The following is a 27,086-nucleotide window of genomic DNA, read 5'->3' on the forward strand; positions in this document are numbered from 1 at the left end:
GCATCCAAGAGACAAGTTAGACTTCTTCTTCTTCTTTTTTAAGCGCACAGTTGACGTTCACGACAGATTCAAACTGATTTCCGTGACTTCAAAGACGCATTAAAGGAGCTAACAGGATTACATAAATGTATTTGTTGAACTGCTGTGGTTTGAGGAGCAAAGACGACCAACACCCTGTGGGAACAAAAAAGGAGATTTCAAATCTTATTTTGGATCAAAGCCAGAAATCTTTCCATTTTTCCATGTATTTATTTGAACACATTTCACATCTGAGCTCCATATATGCAGATTAAATGTGCTTGGGATCATTAAAAGTGAAGTTAGGTCCCCCTCGCCCCAAATGGTGAGACTTTTGCCGCCACTCCATTCCTAAATGTAATATTTCATAACAAATTAGCAACTGCAAATTCTTTTTGAACAAATCCAGTAAAAAGCAAGGATGCATTAAAGCTGGAGTGTAGGCTAACTGCAACCACTAATCTGTCGCACACAAAAAAGGCCACCTCCACGTCACTCTTCCTCTCCATCCTCTGGTTTTGAAACCGCTTTTGTCCGACTAAACTCACGCTTCTTAAGTGCCATAATCTCGTCCCGCCCCCTCACTGTTATTGGCTGAAAGGACATAAACACACACGCCCAGAAACAACCCCCAACCTGAGCATTAGCAGCAGGGGTCAGCGTCTCGTGGTCCATTTAGAATGATTGAATCTAGACTGTTCTACCTTTTAAACGCTGTTTGCATGTGCACACACAGCATTTAACTTCACTTTTTCATTCTTTCATGCCAACAATATTCCCCCGCTTGCACCGTCTCATTTATCAGTGGGCGTAGAAGGAGGAGGAGCTGCGCTGATGGAGTTGTATCATTCAAATTCCTGTCAGACAGTGAAATATGATGAAGAGGCTGCTTTCACAAAAGCCTTTTTGTTTGTTTGTTTGTTTTTTAAACACAGATTAGATGCAGACCTCTGTTTTTTTGTTGTGTAAGGATTGGATGCTCATGTATGTGTTGCATGCTGCTTGTCCTCTGAGGCCAATTATCCAACTAATACTGGGTAACAGGCAGGTCTAGCTTCCGTATGTGTCCAGCCTACGGAATGTCCAACATGTGCTCAAGTTTCCAGAAAAAGCAAGTTCCCCCATATTTTGAACGCACAGTGAGTGGCGGAGTGTATACTACCTCATGTTTGACCCGGGGACCACACCTCACCTGAGTGTCCCAGAAGTTTCCCTGCTGTCTGCACGATTTCCTGCTGCTTTTGTCATTTGTGAGCTTTTCTAGAATCCATGTCAAAAGACGGCTATGCAGAGAGAATCAAGCTCACATAAAGGCAACCTACGTAGCCTAGTATTTCCCTTTATTGTATGGGGACCCATTTTCTTTAAAAAAAAACAAAAAAAAACACAAATATATAATCCACCGCAACCCAATTTGCAATTTAAATCACATTAGCATATTTTGTGCGTTATACAACATTCCTGATTTATATATTATTTTTTTTACTGACATTTTTGTAACAACTAATGTTATTTTGAACAGAATGCAAATTTACTTGGCAATCCAAAGAAAATCCTCATGTGGGTTTGTGGGATCCAGGTTGAACCAGGATTCAGATCCATGAAAACATGATGAGTCCACTTAAGAAAGACCTGTGTGGAGACTTTGCTCTTTGCTCTAATTCTGTCACATTTGTAGTCAAAGAGGGGATCGTTGGCGTCTGTGTGCATGGAATCATTGTTAGCCTGGTGTTTTCTTTGGTTTACTACAATTTACAATGCATTCTCTGAGGTCCCGAGACACCAAGAACAAACATATGAACCTTAACCCTTAGAACACAGAGCATTTAGGCTGCTTTTTTCCATTAGTATGTTAAAACATACAAGAATGTGCAATATAGAGTGTCTAATATCCTTTTTGTTCAGCAAAACTTATAGGTAATCTGATTTTTTTTTATAAAAACACAAAAAGTTTTATAAATTGGATTGAATTTGTGAAATTTGGAAATACATCACAGTTCAAAGTTCACAAAAATAAAATAAAAACGTTCTGTTTTGTGAGTTCTGCACAGTTATGACTACTCACGACTTTGAAACCCATTTTGTAAACCATTTTTAGAGAATACAAACAATCCTGCTGTAAGTGAATGTTCAAACTTTTTTGGGGCACGATTATAAAATGAAGACAGGAACATCCTTCTGTGTCTCCTTTCCTTTCATGTTTTTCTTTTTCTACCACACACACACACACACACACACATATTCTTCCATCTCCACTTTGCCCTTTGCTGCCTTTTCAAAAATGTCAAATGTATGCACTCAGCGTCCACATACACAGCATTGACAGATATGTGCTCAGGCATGCGTGTAAACACGGACAATATTCACACGTGCACACTCACATTCTCTCTCTGTCTCGCACACACACACACACTGTGTGTGGTAGCTGTAATGGGAGCGAGCTGTAGCCTGGAGGCAAAGCCAGAATACAGGGGTAGGGTCAGCGTGGCACTTTTTAGGGGTGGGGGTTAGCAGGGGTGACAGCTCCAGGCTGCAGTTTAGGGTTACAATCCTAACAAACTGTCTTTTCATTCCTGCACAGGAATGATTTTCTCACAGGAAATTGTATTTGGCCTCTGGCGGCCATATTGGAGGTCCTTTGGCTCAAACAGTGGAGGCATTCTTCAGTCCACACTGTGACCACATGTATTAAATTGAGAGAACTCGCCGCTTTGAAGCGAAGGAAGTTAAAATGGACACCAGCTTTTCTTTTATATTAAGTTAAACTTCAACATGAGAGGCGAACATGTGATCTGAATGAGCAGTATTACAATATGAAGCTTGTAAGTGCAGAAAATGGTCAATAAAAGCAAAAGTGTCATGAAAAGACTTTACATGTCACCGGTTCACCGGACATGACGTGGGGTTCACCCTCTGCCTTCGTCGGCTTTTCGGCCATCGTCTCACGGGACGAGATTTTACGAGAAACCGCAAAACACCTGCAAATAGCAATCATGCTTTGTTGAAATTTTAGAAATATTGCTTTTATTTTTGAAAGATAAAGGTCGCTCAGCACTGGCCTCACTCTCAGTCATAATAGTTTTTTTTCTGAGCAACATACTTTTTCTTCTTCTTGAAAAGAGATGTATTTGAATTAAATTGCTTCATAAATGAGATTTAAAATTCATTCTACTGAACAGGACTGTAAGAAAAAGAGGTGACCAGTGACCAGTGCGTACAAACCACAGAAGAGCACAGAGCGTACGTCTTGGTCGTATTGCAGCAAAAACATCGCCGCACATAAGAACCGAAAGGAAGTATAAAATAAACATGTCATAGCTGTCACTCTTGTAGGTTAATTTGGTTCAGGGGGCAATGTTCACTGGTGTCATACAGCTCAAATCATCGCTGATGGCTATAACAACCCCCGGAACAAACCTGGCCCTGATATTGATTCTCTAACCAACAGCCATTTGTCTGAGGGGCAAAGACTGAAGAAGCTCATGAATGAAGCATTGGGAGAATAAAATAATCTCACAAAAACAATCAAATGTCATGATTTCAGTCATAATTGAATCCTCGTGAATTCAGCGTGTTTAGCTCCACCATGTTTTTTACTGAATCATCGTACTTCAGCTCATGCATAATAGAACATGTAGAATTTCTTACAATACAGTGAGATGTGTGTACTTTACTTAAAAGTTAAAAGAATAAATGAATTGAGTCGGACCTTTAAAGATGTTGAATAAAGAAGCCTGATGGCAAAAAAATAGAGCTATTAAGGATATTGAAATAAAAAAAAAAAACCATAAAGATATTAAGGATAATATGTTTGGACACTAAGGTTGTAATTGTGAAGCTCTGTCTATTGTACCAATGGGTGCATTATGCAATGACACAGAGAAAGAGGAAGAGAAGATATACCTAACATCATCCCTCAGGGTAATAATGCAGAGAGGTGGAGCGGCGGAGAGAAGACGAGAGAGGAGAAGGAGGAGGAAGAGGCTGAGAGAGACACAGGAAACAGGCAGAGGAAAGGAAAGACGGGAGGAAGGAGACGGGTCATGTGAGGAAATGGGAATAATGGAGAAATATGAACAATTAGTTCTTCAAAGATCTATGAAGAGATGGGAAATAATAGAGATGCTGGGAAAAAGAGGGGTGAGAAAGAAACAATGAAACGGCTGATGGAATGGCCTCCCACTTTGGTTCCTCTTAAACTGGTGTGAATGTGGGTTGGTTCGCCAGAAAGCACCAAGGTTCTGAGTCTCTAGAACAGAACCAGAACCAGAACCGTGTCTGTCTGAAAGCACTAGTGGAGGACTTAAAGGTCCAGTGTGAAAAACTTAGTAAATAATTATTCATTTGGCAGAAATCAAAGTTAAAAAATAACTCTATGAATTGTCAGCTGCCATTTTAGACCACTACATTTTTACAGTAGACCACAATGGAAAAACTAAAAGTGCTTTCAGGGCTTTAGCTTGTAGGAAGTTCATGAACAGGCCAAAATGTGTGACCAGGTGTGTTTTGACTGTGCATTTGATGTATTTATCTAATCTTTATTTAACCAAAAGGTCTCAGGGAATGGTTCCGGCGATCCAGTTGATGAAATAAATGATAATGAGCACTGTGCAAAGTTTTCAATGGCTCCAACCTTTATAGCTGTGCTAAAGGTCAGAGGTCGGTGTCAGAAATGGTGCAAAAATAGAGCAGCTGGAAAAAAGAATGCGCATGTTCACCTGGTTCTTACAGTCTCACTGATTCCAGTTAGATCCAAAGCCTATAAAAACCTGCGTGCCCTGCAGTGACAAACCCATTTAAAACCAGAATGAAACAGTTTTTTTATAAGTGGAATCGGGTTATACGATTTTAAATTTGACAGGGGGGATTATACGACCAAGCTTGTAATGCTCGAGGTAGGACGCTATATGCGTGCACGGCGCACAAGGCTAATGTGGACCTTTAATCTTAGTGTGAAATCAGAAGAACTCACTGTGGACGTGGAATGTGGAATGTGTGGTGAGTTCAAGACTACTGACATTGTCACGTTTTGGGAAAGCAAATGTAAATTTCAGCTGTAAGGGTTGGGTACGCTATGTTGAGGTTGGCATAAGTTTAACTTTGTGTTTAAATAAGGTTTAGGCTAAGGATTGTGATTGGGAAAGTATTGGTGAGGCAACGTAATGTCGTCTGAAGTAAGAAGTGCGTGTGCGTTGGGGGAGGAGGGCGGCGGGTATCCCGTAGGGTTAATTACATCTCTGTTCTCTGTCAGTGCAGCTCTCTCCTCCGCAATCAGAGTCCCTGCTGCAGGCCACACACACACACACACACACACACACACACATGCTCAAATATCATGACACACAGGCAGAAATATTCAGTCCTTTCCTTTTTGTCTTTCTGTCACAATTTCTTTCTCCCTTTTTCTGACTCCCTCTCCCACACTGACACACGCACGCACGCATGCATGCACGCACACACACACACACACACATGCACAGCTCCTCTTCTTGACACTGCATTGACTCCCATTCATTAGGAAACCGCCTAAACAAAGCATTACTAATCATTCCTAACCTTAACCAAACCGCAGTTCAAATTGTAGCCCTCACAAACGAGGGTTCTGCGTCACAAGGACCAGGTTTTGGTTTCCTTGAGGATTACCTGCCCTGACAAGATCTGTGCTTATGTCAGAAAAGTACACACACACACACACCACAGTGTGTCCCAGAAGAACATGTGTTGTGTTGTACAGAGTTAGACACGAGGAAGAGGGCTCCGTCTCTCTCTCTCTCTCTTATAATAGCTGTTAATTTTGCATAAATCATGCATGACATGACCCACATGTAAATCACTCATGTCAACAGGATATCACATCCCAGCAGCTCCTCTCCCTCTCTCTCTCATCTTCCTCTTCCTCCTCAATTCCACAAAATGCTCTACAGCCCTCATTTTAACAATTCTCCTCTTCTAAAACAACAAGTTAGAATATTATTTATTATTTACTTTATTCTGGTAAATTAAGACTTTATTCTCGTAAATTAAGACTTTATTCTCGAAGTCTGTGAATTTCTTTTTCTCAATGTGGCCCTAATACTCTGTCGTAACAAACACTCCCGAGCAAAAAGTACTCACAATGTTTAAAATCCAATGGAATTTGTGAAATTTAGAAACACATCAGAGTTCAAAGTTCACTTGGCTCGTTTTTATAAACAAAAAGGTACATTTTTGTGACTTCTGCACAATTATTGCTACTTTATATCACTACTTAAAATGCGATATGAAATGAATCATAACTTTGTCTCAACAACACATAAGAAGACAAAAGAAAAAAAAGAAATTTTTTAAAGCCTCAATATGTGGCCTATAACCCCCCCTCCAGGATGTCCATAAGGAATTGTGTATTATTCCCACGGCAATTTACCAAGGGTGCGCAGATCCGTACCGCGTGAGCACTAAGGGTTAAAGAGACTGATGGTTAGTTCTGGTTTATTGAGACTTTTTGTGAAATCAAAAATCCACCAGGCCTGCGATTAAACTGAGATTTTTACCAGTTAGAATGGAGTACAACAGCAGTAAAGAGTTTTTCTTTGCGTTCACAATCGCTGCCCTCACTTTCCTGATTCAGAATTCACAGGAAGAGATGTTTGTGACTTCCACAAAAGGAGCCTCCTCCTGTACAAATAAGATGACAGGACGTATAATCCTGCTGTCTAACTGGTGAATCCCCCCGTTGTTTGCACCTTTTGTGGCTGAATCCAACTGAGATTTGTCCCCCGGAGCCACGGTCTTCTTTATTAAGCAGCTTTTGCCTTAATTAGCTAATAGAATTGCTTTAACCATGATCCAAGAACAGAGTAGCCTGCGGGAAGACAAACACTCAACTCTGTGGAAGTGTGTGTGTGTGTGTGCGTGTGACTCAGTGAGGTGTGTGTGCATAAATTGGGTGTAAATCAAACGTTAAATGTGGGCACAGGAATATTGTGTATGCACACGCGCACGCCTGTGTGTGTGTGTGTGTGTGTGTGTGACATCTAAGGCACCGCAGTCTCCTTCTCTACTTTAATTAACGAGCCTTCCTGCAAGACTTTCCCCAGAATATGAAACAATTTTACCTGATGATGCAAACGGCTGAAAACAGCGGCGTGTTGGTGCCGCCTCCTCCTCCTCCCCTCCTCCTCCTCCTCCTCCTCCCCTCCTCACCTGACACTTTCTCTTTATGCAAGAGCATTAATGTATGCCTGCGCCACATTTGTGGGTTTTTTATATCCGTGTATTTTAGTGTCACCGCAATAGCCAAAAGGCTTATTTTGCTGAAGGAAATGTGTGTGTGTAAGCAAAATCCTTTGTACTGTGTGATGAAAAAGAGCAGGCTGTATCACAGCTCGGCAATGATGTTCTGGCTACACATCTCACGCACGCACACGCACACACACAAATATGCACCCACGCAGTGGAATACACACACACACACACACACACACAGAAAAAGCCTCACTGAAAGTCCAGGGAAAACCTAAGAAAGCAGAGCAGGATGAAAACAGAAAAAGAAATGACAAATGTGCAAAATTCAACTACAGACAACAAGAGATATGATTCTATAAGGAAGAAGAAGGGCCTCCAATTCCAATCCAGTTTTCTTCCCACAGTCCAAAAACATGCAGATTTGGGGATTAGACAAATTGGACACTCTAAATGTAGGTGTGAGGTTGATGGTTGTTTGTCTTTATGTGGCCCCACGATGGACTGGCGACCTGTCCAAGGGTGTACCCCACTTTTCACCCTATGTCAGCTGGGATTGGCCCCATGCAGCGAGCCTCACGTGGAGGATAAAGCGGTAGAAGATGAAAATGCTCAGAACACAGAAAGTATGAGTGCATACACAGCCATGGTTCCATTCATACTAAAACGAGGTTCTGCATCAGTCTAGTGTTCCTCGGACTCGCATTCTTTTTACTGTTTGTGTGACATCAAGCAAACACCCACGGTTCCCGTCTTCTTTTCTGTTTTCACTTATGTGCCCAAAATAATACTGTAGTGAGTGCAGAGAACTGTGCTACAGGGAGCTCGCTCAAGCATCGCAATTTTTTCTTGGTCCATCATTCTCTAATTGGCTGACAGTTTTTAACTAGCCATTTAACCAGAGTAGTAGTTAGCTTTTCGCTTTAAGGTAATGGAGTGCGTTAGTCATGGGCGAATAATGAAATATGAGAGCGGGTCCGTCCGACAACTTTTTAAAGCACGGTTTTCCATGTAGGTTCACACACGTCTTTAGCCAGGGTGACTGTGGAGACACACAGTTTTATCTTCTTCTTTCTTCGGTGTATGGTGCCAAGCTTGGTCAAAGGTCGGCCGCCACAGGAAGTAGACAAAATGCAGTTGTGGTTAAGCTGAACGTTATTTGCGTGCTGTGTCCCCTTCATCTGAGAGCAGGCTGTGACAAGCAATACTATCAGACCTGAGTCTGAGTACTATCAGCGACCGGCGGAGGCTTGTAGTGTTTATCCCATCAAACTGCTGAAGGATCAGGTTTTTTGAGAAGTAAAATTCTCTTCTGAAATACAGTCCTGTTGCCTCCAAACAAAGAATTTCCTGTGTCCAGCATGGCAATGTTGCATGGCCGTTTCTGGCTTTGTGGGGGCCCTATGCAAGATGCTGTTTGGGGGCCCCTAGTTTGCCAAACTATGATGAGAGAGATTCTTAAACCTTTACATATTCAGGTTTTTCTGCCCCACTATGACCATTTCTTTCTGATGCCATAACGCTGTTTTCCCATTAATGTCCTTACTAACAGGAATGATTGGTAGCTGTCAGTCATTCCTATTGTACCTGTCTGACACACAACAGACAGGTATCATCATTAGAGCTATTGTATTTATATCCTACATGTATTTTATTATGCATATAGGGATTAAATGAACACATATTGTACAAAGGCAGATATTTGTAATTCTTCTCAGATTATCCAGAACGTGCAGCTTCAGGGCCCCCTGGTGGCTTGGGGGCCCTCTGCATTCGCATAATGCCGGGCAATATGAGATGGATTAGATTAGTTTAGATTTTTACAGTTTAGCTTTTTTGACTCTTCAAATATTTATAACATGTTAATGTTGACATTATTATTGTTATTATTATTATTTTACTTATTATTATTATTATTATTATTATTATTATATTATTGATATTATTATATTATTAATATTATATTATTATTATTGTTATTATTATTAGTATTATTAGTAATAAAATAATAATTATTATTATTGTTTTATTAGTAGTATTATTATAATGATAATAAGGTTTTATAAAATCTAATCTAATCCTTCATTCAGCCAGTGTACAGGTGCTAAAATCTAGTCAAGTGACGTCAATTTTATTTATAGAGCCCAACATTACAAACAGGGTTTGCCTCAAAGAGCTTTACAGCAAGTGAGATGCAACTATCCTTAGACCCTTACATCCTTAGACCCTTACATCCTTAGACCCTTACTCTACAAAAACTCTCATACAGGGAAAAGAAAATATAAACCTTCACTGTCTCCTCAGAGGAATTTCACTCACAGACAGGGTTCCATATAAACACACGTTTTTAATAAACACAAACCGTGAAAAAGGGACAATAAAAGCAGCTTATAAAGTTTAAATACACTTAACAAATCACCCCAACAGCCTCCATATGGACAAGCAGGAGTCGATAAGACTGGACAGGGACTGTGTAGCTCAATACAGTGCAATAAAAGATGGCAGCTCATGGCCAGGTCACAGTGAAAGGAACTTAAAGAATCGATTTCCCTCTCTGTCCCTTTTGCTGCAGTGTGGTGCGTCCGCTTCTCGCAGGAGCCGTCGGACCAGTCGGTGGTGCTGGGAGAGCGCGTGGTGTTGTCCTGCTTGGTCTTCAACTACAGCGGCATTGTCCAGTGGACCAAGGACGGCCTGGCCCTCGGCATCGGCGAGGGTCTGCGAGGTGAGGACGGGGGACACAAATCACACAAAAAAAAAAGACTGCGGCTTTGCCGAGCTGCAGGGATCAACGTGAAATAGAAGGAGAGGAATAACTCCGCTACGCTTTCAGTTCAGTTTTGACTATAAGAACCCTGACAAAAGCCATTATGGCTGAAATGTGCAGCATTTCTTTAACGTTAAGGGAATGAAGACTGTACAGAGAGTGTTAAGAGCCAAGAGGCATGCGAGTGACAATCTGGACGAAAATGAGTCCTGTATATCATGCTGAATTAGAGGAAATCCCTCGCATTCGCATTTACATTTACATTTTAAGCCGACGCGCTCGTCCAGAGTGACTTAGTGTGAGTACGACATTAGAATACACATCATTTCAGAGACTGGAGGAAGCGTCACATGCAAACTAAAATCAGAGGGTCAAAGCCACAACAGACGACTTTCAGGAAATGAGGAGAGGAAAGAATTACCCAAAGCGAGACTATCCTTCACTGACCTCAGCCTCATTTTTCAAAAATACACTCAAGCCACAACTGTGACTTCCTGGATGTTGATATTGACATTTTATGGCTGCAGCTGCTCAAAGCTCTTACTCTTTGCCCCGCGATAAATTTTGGCAAGGAATGAAATGATCCCCCAGACTTTCATCTGCTCAAGGATGAAAAAGCTGCTCAGCCCCAGAAATGAGGAACCAAAACCACAGGATCATGAAATGAGGTCTGCAGCTCACGATCATTTCCATCGTGCATTTAACTGCTGATTTGCTTGATTAATCAGTCCATTGTTTGGTGGATAAAACTTGCAGTCTTCCGAACCTCAAAATGACATTGTCCTCAAATGTCCCCTTTTGTTCACAAACCAAGGATGTTCAGTTAACTGTCGCGTAGAGGCAAAGAAAGCAGAACATGATCATGTTGAAGAAGCTGAAATAACACAATGAGTTTTATATTATTGGTAATTCGTTACCAAACAGGTGATTTACTAATCCACGAACCGTTGCAGAGAATGCACACTTCACCCCATTCACGCGACAAGCCTCTATCGGCCTCTGTTGGTCATATTGGCAACTAACAGACAGACAGACACACAGAGCCACTAAAAACAACAACAATAATAATAATAATAATAATAATTATAATGAGTTAAGAGCCTCTTGTGGATAAACAGTGTTTTATGAATTCATGTCACCATGTATACACATAAACAAGACAGTTATTTACGACTTTATTATTTTTATAAAGATGGAAAAATTCATATATTTTTATATTTGTGCTTCTAACCATTTATTTATCCATTCATTAATTTATTATGTTGGTAGTTTGGTTCCGACAGTGTCGACATATTTCTTTAGCTTATTTTAATCATAAAAGGTGTTTTTGCCAATTTTTCTAGAATAACTTTCAATATCTGGCAGTTATTTACAATTTACTGCACATTAAAATAGCGTATTAACAGTTTTATTGAGAAAAAAACACTGCAGTTGCACCTGAACAAATGTTAAAGTTGAGTTTTTGTCTCAAGGTCTCAATGTCCAAAAACATGCCAAAAAAATTGAAACTATGTACTGGTGTTTTTTCCTACTCTCTTCTCTGTTGCCTTTGGCGTGCAACTTGTCAGCTTTTAGAAACAGTTGTTTCGATAGCGAATTTTCTGATCGCACACACTGTCACGTAACTACAGTACTGCCAGCCACTGATTGGCCAGAGTGCCGTCACAGGAAGAGACGTCAGACACAGAAATCAAGCGGAACAATTGTGAACTGTAGAACAGTTAAAAAGACTTAACAATCCTATGACTCCCACGTTGAGTAGGTACTTTTTTTGTAGTGGAGATGCAACCTAAACTGCGCCGTGTCGTGCCATGCCGAGGCGAGGCGGCTCCTTAGTGGAAAAGGGCCATTAGTTAATGACATCCATCCATTTTCTACCACTTTATCCTCCACAGGAGGGTCGTGGTGGGTGCTGTGCCAATCTCAGCTGACATAGGGCGATAGGCGGGGTACACTCGTATAGAGACAAACAACCATTCACTCACACACCTATGGTCAAATTAGAGTGTCCAATTGACCTAATCCCCATACTGCATGTTTTTGGACTGTGGGAGAGAACCTAGAGAAAACCCACGCACACACAGGGCGAACATGCAAACTCCACGCTGGGGCTCGAACCCGGGTCTTCGTGCTGCAAAGGCAAGAGAACTAACCACTACACCAACCGTGTGGCCCCATGTTAATAACATCGTACTTTGTTACCTCTCAGCTCTTGACGACAAATCCCATTTTTTAGCACAATGGTCAGCAACACACACACACTTTACTCTATCTGACATGTGATGTGAATCTTGTGCTTGACTCAATTTAATTTACAGGTTCAGTAAAGGTAGGCACATCTCTCTCTCTCTCTCTCTCTCTCTCTCTCTCTCTCTCTCTCTCTCTCTCTCTCTCTCTGTCTCCCACTCTCTCCCCCCTCCCGCCGTTACCACGACACACATTCTGGCTGGCTACAGTCAGAAAATCACCAGTGTAAATAATGAATTGAATGACTGGAGCCGTTCACAGTTGTGTCTGCTGTATTTTTCCTCTCCCTCCTTCCTCCCCCCCAGCTTCATCATCACCTGCTTTATGTGTTTCCCTGATTCCCGTCTTTGCCTTTAATCTCTCTGCCTCCGCTCGCTTTTATCTTCATCTCATTCCTTCCCCGGCGCTCTATCCGTCTCTCTGCCTTTAATGCTCTTTTGTCTTTTTACGAGCGAGGTCCCGGTGAAAAACACGGCGGCGTTTGACAAGTGTGTTGTTCTCTGTGTCCCATTTCTCTCCACTTGTCCTCTGTCTGTCATCACCTTTCTGTCCATTCTTCTCCAACGTATTGTCTCGGAATCTTTCACGTCTCTTTTGTTTGTATTGTGAAAATGAAAGGACTTTCGAAATCCCCCCCCCCCCTCCCCCCACCCTTTCCTGTGGGAAACAAAGACAACAAGCTCCAAGAGAGCAACCCACACGACCATTGTCAGTCAGAGTCAATTTTCCACATCCTCTTTTTTTTTCCCTGGCAGTAGCTTTCACGAGTGACAACAACTTGAGCAACGTACTGATCTGTTCCACGCTGATATCACTTTGAAAAGCTTCTGCAAAGGGCCAATTACAGCTGACGACATGGAGCTCCTCCAGAGCTGAAATATTATGTTATAATTAATATGAAATAAGTCGTATCGCGCAGTTCATGCATGTGAGCGTATCGGACCAATACAAGTGCGAAGACAGCAGAAAACGGACGTCTTGTAAACATCAAGTTAATTATGAGTCAAGAAGGAGAGAGGCTTTCTTTGGAAGAGAAACAGGAGGGTCACTGTGTCTGACACAGACATGTTTTAACCCTTTAACACCTACGCCTCAAAATGTCCGTCTGGACTTTTTTTTGCTTATTTCAACCATAAAAGGGATATTTTTCCAGAATAACTTTCAATATCTGGCATTTATTTACAATTTACTGCATGTTAAAATAGTGTCTTAACAATTTAAAATTAAACTACATTTGGAACTACAGTATTAGTTGTGCACGAACTCCAGATTTTGTTAAACTTGAAATTTGAACAGTATCAAACATATTTAAATTAACACTTGTGTTTTGACACATTGTATTTATCTCAACGTCCAAAAACTGGCAAAAAAAACGGCTTCCTGCCATACAAAGTGCGCTAGTGCAAACGTGTCATCTGCGATACACTCTGCGTTAAAGACGAAATTCTCACTGCAATTCTGAAAACACCATCATTCTGTTCTGGGTCTAAAACGAACTAAGTCAAAAGAAGGAAAAATACAATTAAATTGTACAATTCCAACGTTTTTTTCCCCCTCAAACTGGGTGATAATAGCTGCACTCTTCTCCGGCACTGACATGGTGCGTGGAGATAATAAGTCTGGCCATGTGAGACTCATAAGTTGTTACTGTGTGCACAAACAAATGATATTAATTTAGTCTAATCCAACAATGTGTTGCTGGTGCATGAAATAATATGACGTGTAAGAGGTTGTTGTTATGCGCCCTGATCTGATTTCATACAGCTTAATGACAGAGTAGGCGTGCAGTAAATTCATATACCTGCAGTTTGAACACCCACACACATCTCCTGTGTTTGTTCATTCACTGGCAAACAAAAAAAAAACAAAACAGTTTCTCGACATCACATCGTTTTAATGTATATGAAGAGAAACCCTTTTCGTTTATTAACAGCTATTCTGGAACATGTACGTGTGCATGTAGTGTATGTTTACCATGTTTAAATGTGTAATGCAAACACCTAAAAGACATTTATTCACCTGCAGGCAGCGGTGGTGGCAGTTTATTGTTCATCTCCCCCCCCGGGGTGCTTTCACCTCTGTGGTTGCTATGCTGCGATGTGCCTGAGTGGATGATGTAATCGCCACTAATACTTTTGTCAACTCCACCCCCCTCACCCACTAAAACCCACCCCCTTCCTCCTTGTTCCCAGCCCCAAATGCCAGCCTGATTGCCTCCTTTTTCCGTTGCCATCTGAATCCATGATGTCATGTCAGAACCGGGCACGAAGGATCAATGAGTGCCCCCTAGTGGGACGTCATGCTCGATTATGTCTTTGTCTGGGAGGCGAGGGGGTTCAGGCGGAGGAGTGAAAAAAAAACAAAACTGCAACAGTGCTGTGTGTAGTTCCACAGCCTGTGTGTGTGATGCTGGAAATGATCTCAGAGCGTACACGTGTGTGCTCCTGTATCTATCACCTTTCAGTTTTTATAAAGGAATCACAATCGTGATGATCTGGTTCATGCAAAAAAAAAAGTGCGTCAGTGTCCAGAAAACTATTAAAGCTACTTCACACGACAATAAAACAAATAAACGAATAAGCTGCCGACACAGTCAAACAGCCTAATGGTCAACCTATGCTAAGCTTGACTAACAGTTCAACACAATGGTGAAAACTATCTTTTTTCTTTTTTTTTTTGCAAATGTGAAGGTCAAATCCCTTCCTCCGCAGGATTTTGAGAGTTTCATTCACACCTTCATTACCTCTACTTTACGACACTGTTAATCCCTCTATGTCAGTCTGGATCAGTCATGTTTCCATGGTTTACAGGTTGTCCAAAATTAACATGTGACCAGATATAAGAAGTCGTTCCGGCCTCATGCGTCATCTCTCTACAATATCCATGTAAATCCATAACCCTTTTGTCTCTTTTACCCGTTACCGTTTAATCTATTCACTTTACAGTTCACAGTTTACTACGTCCTTACGTTATGTACATGCAATTAATCGCACTCAAAACTCGTAACGTTAGCCTACTACTCTCTGGCCGGCTCACGTGCATGTTGTTTTGTTTCCGGTCTAGCTAGATCCGGTGTGGTGTTGTAGTTTTTCTAACGTTTAGGGATGTCCCGATACAACATTTTCACTTCCGATACAATACCGATATTGCAGCCTTGAGTATTGGCCAATACTGATATCGATCCAATACGATATCGGCACGAATCATACATACTTTAATTACTTATCTTGTAGTGTGGAATGTTAGAATAGGCTTGATCAAGTGACATAAACAGAGAACAATAGTCAGCAACAGCAGGTATGAGAAAAACTGACCCATTTATTATTAACCAATGGGTTACATACATTTTACAAAGTAAGAATATAATTTCACACAGTCTATGGTTAATTTTATTAGGAGGAAAGTACCAAGTGCTAATGGGGGTGTTTTCAGAGCACCCGTGTTTCACAGGTAACAGCGTGTCTTCAGAGAACACCCCCCTTGTTTTCACTATTTTGGATTAGCCCAACCCACACAGGGTGAGTGACAGGGTGAGCATGTGAGAAAAAAACTATAAAGTTTGCTAGGCCAAAAAGAAATTAATCTTGCTATAAAAAAATTGACGCCGTTAAAATTGGTTTGCATTAACGCCGTTAATAACACGTTAAACTGACAGACACTCATTTTTATATATTTTTATTCCATTCTAATTTAATTCTATTTATACTGTGTGTCTTGCTGCTGCCACAAACACCACTACTGCTTTAGCCTCTTAACACTCGCACCCTATAAATGTAAGGGTTCATTTTTGTTCATTGTGTTATTATTTGTTTTTAAATGCCTTGGCGTCCTCGTGCCTGATGGAGCTCTTAAACCTCACACTGCATCCAGAGCTGGTTTTGTACTGTCTGTACAAAATCCACTTTATTGACTTTCTATTGAGCCGTACTGAGGATAGAAATGCTTCACAGCGGCGTTTCCCCATCATTTTACGAGGAGCACAGTTGTTAAGCACGACAAACTGTTAATAAGTTAAAGATAATATAACATCTCGCACTATTTCTAACACCTAATTTGATTTCCAAGAGATATGTGTTTCATAACTGAATCACAGCTTCATTGTATGCATGCTATTAAAAATACAAAGATTAAACTAACACTAAATTAAAGAAATGAAGCTGTGGGTGAATTCATCTTTTTTTTTTTGTGTTCCCTGCATTAAAAAGATCACACTTCACAGCACACTACACCTTTTGTGGTATCTCTCCATTGTCAAGGTTTTTATTTCCTGACATTTTGAGATATATGTCTCTGAGCTCTCTGCTGCAACCCCAATAAAATGAAGGTGAGTGGAAGTGAAGTGCTGAAAAACAACATCCAATGTCCCTGTCACTCTGGATAATCCACACAATATACTTGGGACAGTTTTCACAGGGACAACTGCACAGTGGATTTTTAATTTAGATAAACTGCGCCCTTAAATGAATGCATTTACTGTCCATGCTCCATCATCTTTACTTACAGCAGTGGAAGAGGTTTTTTTTTTGGTTTTTTTCCAACATTCATCATAACAAAAGATATTGCAGTGTGTGAAAAATAGAAACTCTAATAGTGTGCTCCTTCCCATGTGAATTTACATTTTTAAAATAGAAATAGTGGATAGAAGTACAAAAAAACCTCCAAATTAAGTTTGTGTGTGATTGTGTGTGTATTTATATCTTTGCGAGGCCCCCAAATAATGTACAAACCTATCTTTGTGGGGACATTTCTTCTGGGCCTCTCAACTTTTAAAGGTTTTTTTCAGGGTTAAGACTTCGTTTTAGGGTTTAGGTTAGAATAGAGTTTTGTCTAGGATCAGGGTTTAGGTTAGACGCGCCTGCTCGCCTCGACTTGCCTCGCCACGGCACGGTTTAGGTTGGTTTTCCACTACTCAACGTGGGCGGAGTCATCACTGCATGCTACATGAAACTGCATTACCTTCGTTTTACACGCAAACACAAGAGTGACTAGTTGTTTTCGGTGTAACCGAATTATTAGAATCAGTGAATTGAAACTATTTGTTCTGGACTTCCTCCATGACCGTTATTGTGCAATGTATTGTTATTTTAAAGTGAAATGGATATTTTGAAATGGATTTTATCGAAATTACAATATTTGTTAAAGCCAAAAAGTGTGTCAAAATATTATTTTAGATGAAGATTATTGTCTCGATCTTTGCACATCTTATTGTACAGGCCGAAGTTGACATCTTTTGTTTCTCACACATTTAAATAGGTTTTTCAAATGAAAATGAGAATAATGATGTAAAATGAACATTCCCTCTGATATTGCGAGTCATATCGTAATTGCGATTCCTGTCAAAGCCATAATATATATTACTAATTTCATTTATTTTATTAATTTTTGAGTCCACATCTTGACAGTGCACCTTCCATTGTTTGTTCTTGCAATGTCTATGACGTGTGATAATAATAAATATTGTCTTCTGTGAAGACAAGGAACAAAAACAGAAAACTTCAAACAACAAGTGCATGAATCCCAAAGTACTGACTGCAAGCCTGTGTGTGTGTGTGTGTGTGTGTCTCCTGCAGCCTGGCCCAGGTATCGTGTGCTGCGGGCTCTGGACATCGGCCAGTACAACTTGGAGATCTCCCATTCTGAGCTGTCTGATGACTCTCTGTACGAGTGTCAGGCCACAGAGGCTGCTCTGCGCTCCAGGAGGGCCAAACTCAATGTCCTCAGTAAGTGGACTGCAGATACAGATTTTATGTCCTGTTGGCCAAACAAACAACCCTGTCTTTCTAATGAAGACCTTTTGTTTCATTTCTTTTATGCACAATTCCTGTTTTTCCTCAGAGAATCCATACATTGAACTTTTCTTTTCCTGCAACTGTGTTTTATTAGTGTCACGGTGAAGACACAAACTAGGAAAGGGAACATTTCCGCAGCGGTGATATGTGTTTATGTTTAACTTAATGGAAAGTCAGCTGGTGTTTTCATATGGTTCTTGAAAAGCATATTAAAGGACCAGTGTGTTACATTTAGAAAGGTTTCTGAACAGAAAATTAATATACCGAGTATAATCCTTTTAACTCTTTATCAGGCAACTGACTATAAACAGTAACTTGTTCATAATTACCATATTTTAAAAATGTTTTTCCCTAGACAGGCAAGAAATCATACATGGTTTTTTTTTTTCGTAACTAGTATGAATGAATATATTGAAACACAAGCTTAATTTGTAAAAGAGGATGAAAAAGACTCTCGTCTGCAAGTTTTAAAATAGTTTTGACTGACTTTGAATGAAATTTAAAAGACAAACAAGATGATAAAATGTATTTAAAAATGAACCAACATGAAGGAGGTTAAATGTCAAGAAGATAAAAACCCCGTTAACAACTGTATCGACTGACTGTATGTGCTGATTTGGTACACATGAGAGCACTTCTTCATTAGGGCGTGTATTTGCACGTGTTTCTCCTCCAGTTCCCCCCGAGGACCCAGTGGTGGACGGATCCCCGGAGCTGCTGCTCATGGCCGGGACTGCGTTCAATCTGACCTGTGTGACCCGCGGGGCAAAGCCTGCAGCACACATCCAGTGGACCAAGGATGGAGTCCCTTTAGAGGGAGCCCACCAGTCCACGGTGAGTCACACACACACACACACACACAGATGATAGCAAACACGTGCACACGGGGGGGAGCAGTCATGCAACATAAAACACACATAAAACACATAAAGTTTATTACACCAAAATGAGATCTGCTTAATCTCATTTATTTAGCTACATGGTGGCCTCAGAGGGCCGGCATCGTTTCTACTGTGCTCCTCAGTAACATCCACGCTCAGTCTTGGTTTATGTGCTTTTTTGCTGGGGGAGTTTGCAAGGGGGGGGGGGGGAAACAGGAAGCAGGCCGTGCAGCACATGTGCACTCATGCACACTAACTCATCACATGACTCTCTCCATATGGGAACTGATGGGAACTAGAATATTTTATATATTATTATATATGCTTATAGTTTAAGCATTTGTTTTTACGTGCTAAAAAAATGACTCGCAAGAACTAGAAATAAAGATCTGCCAACAACTGACCAACAGCTTGACTCAAAGACACACATGTTATAGTAATCCAACTTCCTCACGTAAGATGTGCATTAACTAAAATGCTTCTCATTCACTTTGAATGGAGCCGCAGCAGGTGTCACTGACTGGCATTGTGGGTCTGTTCCATCATGACTTCTGTCAATAACAGACGTTTTGATCTTCGTACAATGGCTTTCCTTCCAATGAGCCTTTTATTCCAATCCAGAGAAATACTTCAGTCACTCTTCTCACTTCTCACCTCTGTGCAGGTCACACACACGTGTTTAAACAAGCTTCACGCACACACTGACACATGTGCTCAACCACACACGCACACACTGATGAAAAAAAATCATTCTGACACACAGTGATGCACTTTGCACTCTTATCTCTGACATTCACGCTCCGTACACTCTTGTATACTCTCCTACTCACATGAAATTCGGCCTGTGCGCACACACACACACACATGCCCTCCTTTGCTTTCATATGCAGCAGCAAACACTGACTCATGCACTCAAACACAGATGTTTTTACATCTCATGCCCCCCACACACATGCTTATACATATTACATGCTGCACTTCTGTTACCACGTTAATACTGACCACGCATTAACACGACCGCGGAGGGCTGAACACACTTTTGTTAGCTGTATTTCACAAACACCTCACCTCCTCCGTCCAAGAAACCTGGCATTTCTACTGTTATGCAAAAGATTTAAAGCTTCATAGCTACAAATGAAGAGTCCTTGCTCAACTGATCTAAGTCTAAGAACCTATTTATACTGTAAGGACGGATATCTTCCTAAAAAAAGCATCTTTAAATGTCATATAGAAAAGTCTCCTCTCCTCTCCTCTCCTCTCCTCTCCTCTCCTCTCCTCTCCTCTCTTCTCCTCACAGGAGGTTCTGCCGGACCGTAAAAGGGTGACGACCAGGAGTTACCTGCCTATCACGCCAGTCGACACCGACAGTGGAAGCAACTTCACCTGCGTGGCGAGCAACCCGGCAGTGCCCATGGGCAAACGAACCTCTCTCTACCTCAATGTCCACCGTATGTTTTTTTCCCTTTGATAAAATCTAAATGTGCAATATTTCCGCGCATAACTGCTCTTGTTTGACTAACTCTGATATGTACAGTTTACATAGATTTACAGCCCCCATTTCCCCCCCGGTCTCAACCCTGGACTCGTTCCAGGTCTGATTTAGCTGCTTGCGTTGTTTTTACAACAATTCTGAGGCCAATCATTTTCATGTAAAGCAGCTCGGCAAGTTGATTTCCTTCAGCATCTTAAAAATAACGAACTCTGTGTTTAAAGGATTTCAAATGTGTCCCTGAAGAAATAAGGAATGATTGCTTGCAGAGAAGTCGCGGTTTGAATATTCAATCAAGAAGATTGATGTGTTTTTCCGACCCGGTGTAGCTAGTAATTAGTGGGAGAATAAGTGCAGTAACAGTAGATGTGGAGTCAGGGCTGTGTTAGTACAGGAGGCTGTGGAGAAGCTTCTTTTTTTTTTCTTTTTTTTCTTGAACAACACCTCTTATTGTGTAATTTATAGTTCGTGTGACTTATTTATGTGGGAAATCAATCTTTGTGCTGCTTGGCAATGGTCAAATACACCAGCCATCCACACCATCATTCATTTTATTTTTAGTCGTCCTCTGAATATTGTCGCTTTCCTGTGTAGATCCTCCGACAGTGACCCTGTCCATCGAGCCTCGCTCTGTTCTGGAGGGTGAGAGAGTCACCTTCACCTGCCAGGCCATAGCCAATCCTCCCATCATGGGCTACAGGTAAATAACATAAAAAATAAAACACAATGCGCACTATTGCATCGCACGTGACCACTATATTGTCCAACTGCAATGGCGATAATTCTCGCCGCTGCTCAATTGTTAACTATAGGAGTAGTTACAGCGCCTTTAACGGCCTCATTCATCAGCACACCACACTTGAGCGTCAAGACAATAATGCTGAGCAGTCGTCTTCAGCTGTTCTCTGTTACACTACACTCCCACGACGGATGCGACCGATGGCCACTCGATAAAATCTTCCACATTGTCCGCCAGAATCCCAAATCAAATCAAGCAACTCCCCAAATAAATAAGAAAAAGAATTATTTTTGGAGCACTTGTCAAAGCAATGTACAAAGTGCTTAACACTGCAAAACAATGACAGAATCAACCCTTAGAACACACAGCATTTAATATTACTATATTAAAATGTATATACAAAGGCTATAAGAATGTGCAATACGGAGTGCCTTTTATCATCTGATGATTTTCCAATTTCACCGACTATATAAACACGCCTTCTTTTTATTTTTTAAATCAAATTGAATTTGTGAAATTTGGAAAATACGTCACATTTCAAAGTTCATTTGGCTCGTTTTTATGAACAAAAATGGAAGAAAAACGGTCTATTTTGTGAATTCTGCCCACGTATCAATAGTCCCGTTTTTTTTTTGTTCAAAATATGCGATATAGAATTAATTATTTCAGAACACAAAGGAGTTTACCAAGGGTGCACCTGCGGCACAGGTCTGTGACGCATGAACAATAAAGGATAAACATGTACAGGGAACAACAAAAGACCAAGAAATGAATACAGATGAAATAGAAACAGTTGCATGAGACCATGGAGGTAGATAAAATGAGGTAAACGCTGCATGACTCAGACAACCTTGTTCCCATGAGCAAGTCATTCCATGTTTGGATGTGTGAGCATGTCGTGTCAGTGTAGAGAACACACACACACACACACACACACACACACACACGCACACAACTCAACCAAATGAGCCAGTGAGGAGAGCTGGTTTGAAGCGGAGGTTCCATCACTGCGTCCCAGTGTGGGAGCTCTGCCAGGTGCTTAGGCACTCTGCCCAATGAGTGTATATTAAAATACCATCTAATGTCATATGTGCAATATGGTTATATGACTTTGAAGGAGATATCTGGCAGTATACAGTATGCATAGTGGAAATTAATTTTCTCGTTTTCACACGAAGGCCCTACAAATGTTAGATTGAAACAAAACACCTTTTTTGTTTATTTTAACCATAAAAGGGCCAGAAAATGTCCTGTGAGTAAGGGCTTTTGTCCATTTTTCCAGAATAACTTTCAATATCTGGCAGTTATTTGCAATTTACTGCATGTTAAAATACTGTTTTAACAATTTAGTCTTAAGTCTTATGGAGAAAGAACACTGCAGTTGTACACGAACACCAGATTTTGCGTGTTAAATTTGAAATTTGAACAGTATAAAACATATTTAAAATAACCCTCGGTTGAGTTTTTGTCTCAAGGTCCAAAAACTATGGAAAAAAAAATTGGAAACTATGTACAGGCGTTTTCCCAACTCTCTCCTCTCTGGTGACTAAGACTCTGATTCACCGGCTTCCACGAGTGAAAATACCGTAATAACCACACGTTGGCTTGGACGTGCAAGCATTCAGAAGCGGTTGGAATTTTTCGGATAGCACAAACCATCGCGTAATCGCAGTAATGCAAAGTGCGTTTGTGCAAACGCGTCGTCTGCGATACGCTCTGTGTTCATTTTGTGGGAGTTAAAGGGGACATATTACGCAAAATCAACTTTTTAACCATTTTAATACTTATATTTGGGACTCTGGGGGCCCTACCAGTCACCAAAGTGTGGAAAAAGAATACTCCGTCATGTTTTCGTGGTCCCCCTTAGTGTAAGTATAGGCGATAAAACACTCGATGTTGAATTCCCTGCGTTTATGACGTCAGCATGCGCATTTCACCGCGAATGTTACCGCCCCACCAGTAAGTTTACTTCGAGAGCTCCACCTTAGCTCCACCTTGTCCCTGCGAGAGTGCAGGCGAGGGAGGAAGAGCGGTATTATGTCAACGCGGAGGGACAAGTGTGCTGTTGGTGGCTGCACAGTGGAGCACAGTGTTTTACACAAACTTCCACAGAGGATTTGATATATGAAGCTAATGTGCCGGATAAAGTCAGCAAACGTGTGTTCGTGTGTTCGCACTAGACTGCGGCCAGCGGTCGCTGTATTTAGTCAGGGGACGTATTTCACCGACGTACAAACACACACACGTTGTTAAGAAAAGGTCACATAGAGCTCATAACTGACCATTCTGACACGTCCTAATTAAACATATTTGTTCAGTACGTCCTCCATGACAGGAGCACAGACTCAGTCTGATACAGTCACATATACAGCGGCCGCTCGCCACTGGCGATCAGCGGTGCTGCACTCTCTGTGAAAATCAGCTGATCGCCACCGCTGATCGCCAGCGGCGAGCCGCCTAAACGGCCGCTGTATGCGACTGATCGCCAGCTCCGGTGCAGACCGGTGACTATGCTCCGGAGACCTCGCCACCGCGGCACCGCTGATCGCCACCGCGGCACCGCTGATCGCCAGCGGCGAGCCGCCTAAACGGCCGCTGTATGCGTTTAGGCAGCTCGCCGCTCGCCGCTGGCGATCAGCGGTGCCGCGGTGACGAGGCCTCCGGAGCATAGTCACCGGTCTGAAACAGTAACATACAGCGCCAGCTTATGCAGCTCGCCGCGCGCCGCTGGCGATCAGTGGTGCTGTTCCTAAGTGTTTTTAACTGATTAACAGTTCGGCACTGTTCGGCTCGATCCTTATGTAGAACGTCTCTTCCTGTGACGGCACTCTGGCTGTTTTCTGCGCATGCTGCCATGTTGATATTGTCAGAGAACTAGTGGAGGGAGGGGGAGACGAATAGAGCTGTAAAGCGCTGTAACGAGGACAAATCAGAAACCCCCTGGAAGAAGTGGGCGTGTGTTTGCCTGTGTCTCATTTGCATGTAAAGGGACCATGCACGAAAACCGAGCGTTCTGAAAGTGGCGGGCTTAGCAGGGTTATTGAACTGCTATGATGCTTCATCCTTATGGTATTTTGACCAAAGCATGTCACTGACATGTTCATTAGGACACCAGGGAACTATTTTAATGGGGGAAATAGGGTATAATATGTCCCCTTTAATATTTGGATCACAGCTAAAAAAAATTCCTTTTTTAAAAAAAACTAAACCCCGTGACCCTAATGTGGAGGATAAAGCGGTAGGCGATGGATGGATGATGGATGAAGAAGAAAAGCGTTTTCTTATTATATTTCCTGGTGAAACACTGACATTTGGTGACGTGCTCGTTCTCCATCAGATGGGCTAAAGGTGGCGTGCTGCTGGAGGGAGCCAGGGAGAGTGTGTTCGTCACCACGGCAGATCACTCCTTCTTCACTGAGCCCGTGTCGTGTCAGGTGGTCAATGCCGTGGGAAGCACCAACGTCAGCATCCTGGTGGATGTGCACTGTGAGTAGACAGCTGTGTGGGTCTCTCATGTGCGCATGTATCATGCACAATACATTTGCAGTTCAGTTAAGCACAATTCAATGAAGCACGGGCTTATTACAATAAAGCCTATACCTCAATAAAGCCTGGCCCGTGGGCCAAAACTGGTCCACCGGCTTTAATATCCGGCCCAGTAGATGAATTAAAAAATCTGATTTAATTCAAATGTTTTTTTTTATTTATCTGCTTATCTTCACAAAAACTAATGAATGCAGTTTTAAGACGCTAGTAATAATAATAATAAATAAAGAAAAGGATTCGTAGACAAAAAAAATGGTTTTACCTGATGAAGATATGATGTTTTGGCCCAGTATTCTGTCCCAGAAAGAAAGATAGTTTTTCTTCATGATGAGTGATTTAATTTTACTGTAATTTAAGTGTTTCTCTACTCTACTAACTTATGCAGGAAATGTGGGTCAATGTGTATGTTTAATAACTAGAGAATGCCATCAAAATTATAAATGTATCCCTGTAACCAGAACTGTGCACCTTTAATTAATAGGTGGTTTTCATCCTCTAACTCTCTTTCAGTCGGTCCAATTCTGGTGGTGGAGCCCAGGCCGGTCACAGTGGACTTAGACTCTGATGTCACTCTTAACTGCAAGTGGTCTGGAAACCCTCCTCTCACCCTCACCTGGACTAAAAAGGGCTCCAGCATGGTGAGAACAAAACAAACCTCCACCCCATTGAAATAAATGGTAAAAAGAACATCCAATAATTCATATTCTCATCGTGTAAATTGACACTGAGACGACTACCTGTCACCTTCTGCAACTTTTTAGGCCCACAATCCCCGTCCATATTAATGTGTAATAGCCAGACTTCATAAATGTTTGCTGAGTTGTAAAGCAGACGGTTAGGAAGGAGACTCTGTCTTCATATCTTAAATCTTTAATTCATGTCTAACAAGTTAAGAAAAGCTCCAGGAAAAAACACTAATGGAGCCTGCTGAGTAAATCAACATCTTTTATGAATTAAATATGGATAGTTCCTCCCTGTCTCCTATTAACATCTCCTCCTGCCTGACTGTGCTCTCCTCCTCCACCGATCTTCTAAGCTGCTTTTTATTCATCTGCTTCTCTGTCTGTCTGTCTGTCTGTCTGTCTGTCTGCCTGTCTGTCTGTCTTTGTGCACATGCAGGTGCTCAGCAACAACAACCAGCTGTATCTGAAGTCAGTGAGCCAGGCTGATGCAGGTCAATATGTCTGCAAGGCCATCGTGCCGCGGATTGGAGTGGGAGAGACCGAGGTCATGCTCACCGTCAACGGTCAGTTACTGATCAATTTTCATTCTCAACTGTTAATTATTTAGTTAAAAAATCAATAACAATCTTCACTGATTTCCTTAAATGTCTTGTTTTTATTCCACAAACCAAAGATAATCTTTTGAGACGATCCTGAAATTAGCAGCTCTGTGCATTGAATCAAGTTTTTGAAGATTCAAAAAAAAAAAATCATCTTTTTGTCGGGCAGTGTGCGGGGAGGAGCATCATCTGCCTTCAGACGGTTTCCGACATGGCACAGTTGAAGCCCTTCTTTCTCAATGTGACTGCACATGGTGGCAAAGAGAGCGTCTGAGAACCACGGTGACCTGATAGGAAGTCTGGAGGCTGGGATGGTCAAGCTGTGCTAACAGCATATGCGCCGCTTTGACTTTTCCTCCTCCTCGTATCACAAATTACACAAACAAGAGAACCAGGAAAATTGGCAGGAAATAGCCACTGCTGATATAGAATTTGTTCCGATGTAGGGCTACTCAAGTCCTCTCCAGAACTCCCCAGGTTGTCGATAACTAATCCCTTGATCAAATAATGCTGCAGCCCTGGTGCTGATATCAGCAAAAATATGTAGAACAACTGCCTAGTCACAGCAAAGCACCTCCTGCCTTCAGGTAGTAGGAAGTACGCTTATCTAAAGGGTAGTGGTTCAATTCCTGCTGGTTCTTCCACAATCTGGCAGTGTGTGAAAGGAAACAATGCACAGTGCTTGATATAAAAGTAACAAAAACACTAATGACACATACTTAAGTTAAAAGGTATTTTACAAAAACAGACAGTAATATAAAAAGTATAAAACTGTAATAACAGTGGCAATAAAAGGAAAAGGGGAGTGGCAGGGTCATACATTAAAAGTACATTTAAAAGGGTCAGTTTTGAGTGTGTTTTTTTGAAAGAGTACAGTCAGGGACAGTTCCGAGTAAATGCAGTAAAAGAGCTGGTGGAATGTCGGTGTTAATAGGTGAATGTCAGTTAATGGGCCTAATTGCCAGAAAAGCGCAGTCCATTTGCCATTTGGACATAAAAGAGCAATATTAAACCATAAGAAACCATGTAAATATGCGTGCATCTGTATCTTTCTGACAACCGATGCCACCGAATTTCACTCATAACAGCACCAGGCTTGTGTTGACCCGG

The 27,086-nt window shown here is 41.5% G+C and overlaps 1 protein-coding gene across 2 annotated transcripts in view; it reads left to right on the forward strand.

Annotated features, from left to right (window-relative positions):
* kirrel1b (kirre like nephrin family adhesion molecule 1b) overlaps positions 1 to 27,086 on the forward strand; it is an 80,869-nt gene that overhangs the window by 36,403 nt on the left and 17,380 nt on the right. For both annotated transcript variants that reach the window (XM_058636997.1, XM_058637005.1), the window contains exons 2-9: positions 9,812 to 9,961; positions 17,821 to 17,970; positions 18,716 to 18,873; positions 20,218 to 20,368; positions 21,004 to 21,109; positions 24,486 to 24,634; positions 25,205 to 25,332; positions 25,814 to 25,940. In XM_058636997.1, coding sequence (XP_058492980.1) covers positions 9,812 to 9,961; positions 17,821 to 17,970; positions 18,716 to 18,873; positions 20,218 to 20,368; positions 21,004 to 21,109; positions 24,486 to 24,634; positions 25,205 to 25,332; positions 25,814 to 25,940 — 1,119 coding nt within the window. The remainder of the gene's footprint in view (positions 1 to 9,811; positions 9,962 to 17,820; positions 17,971 to 18,715; positions 18,874 to 20,217; positions 20,369 to 21,003; positions 21,110 to 24,485; positions 24,635 to 25,204; positions 25,333 to 25,813; positions 25,941 to 27,086) is intronic.

This window comes from Solea solea, chromosome 1 (assembly GCF_958295425.1).
Source record: "Solea solea chromosome 1, fSolSol10.1, whole genome shotgun sequence".
NCBI classification, from domain to species: Eukaryota; Metazoa; Chordata; class Actinopteri; order Pleuronectiformes; family Soleidae; genus Solea; species Solea solea.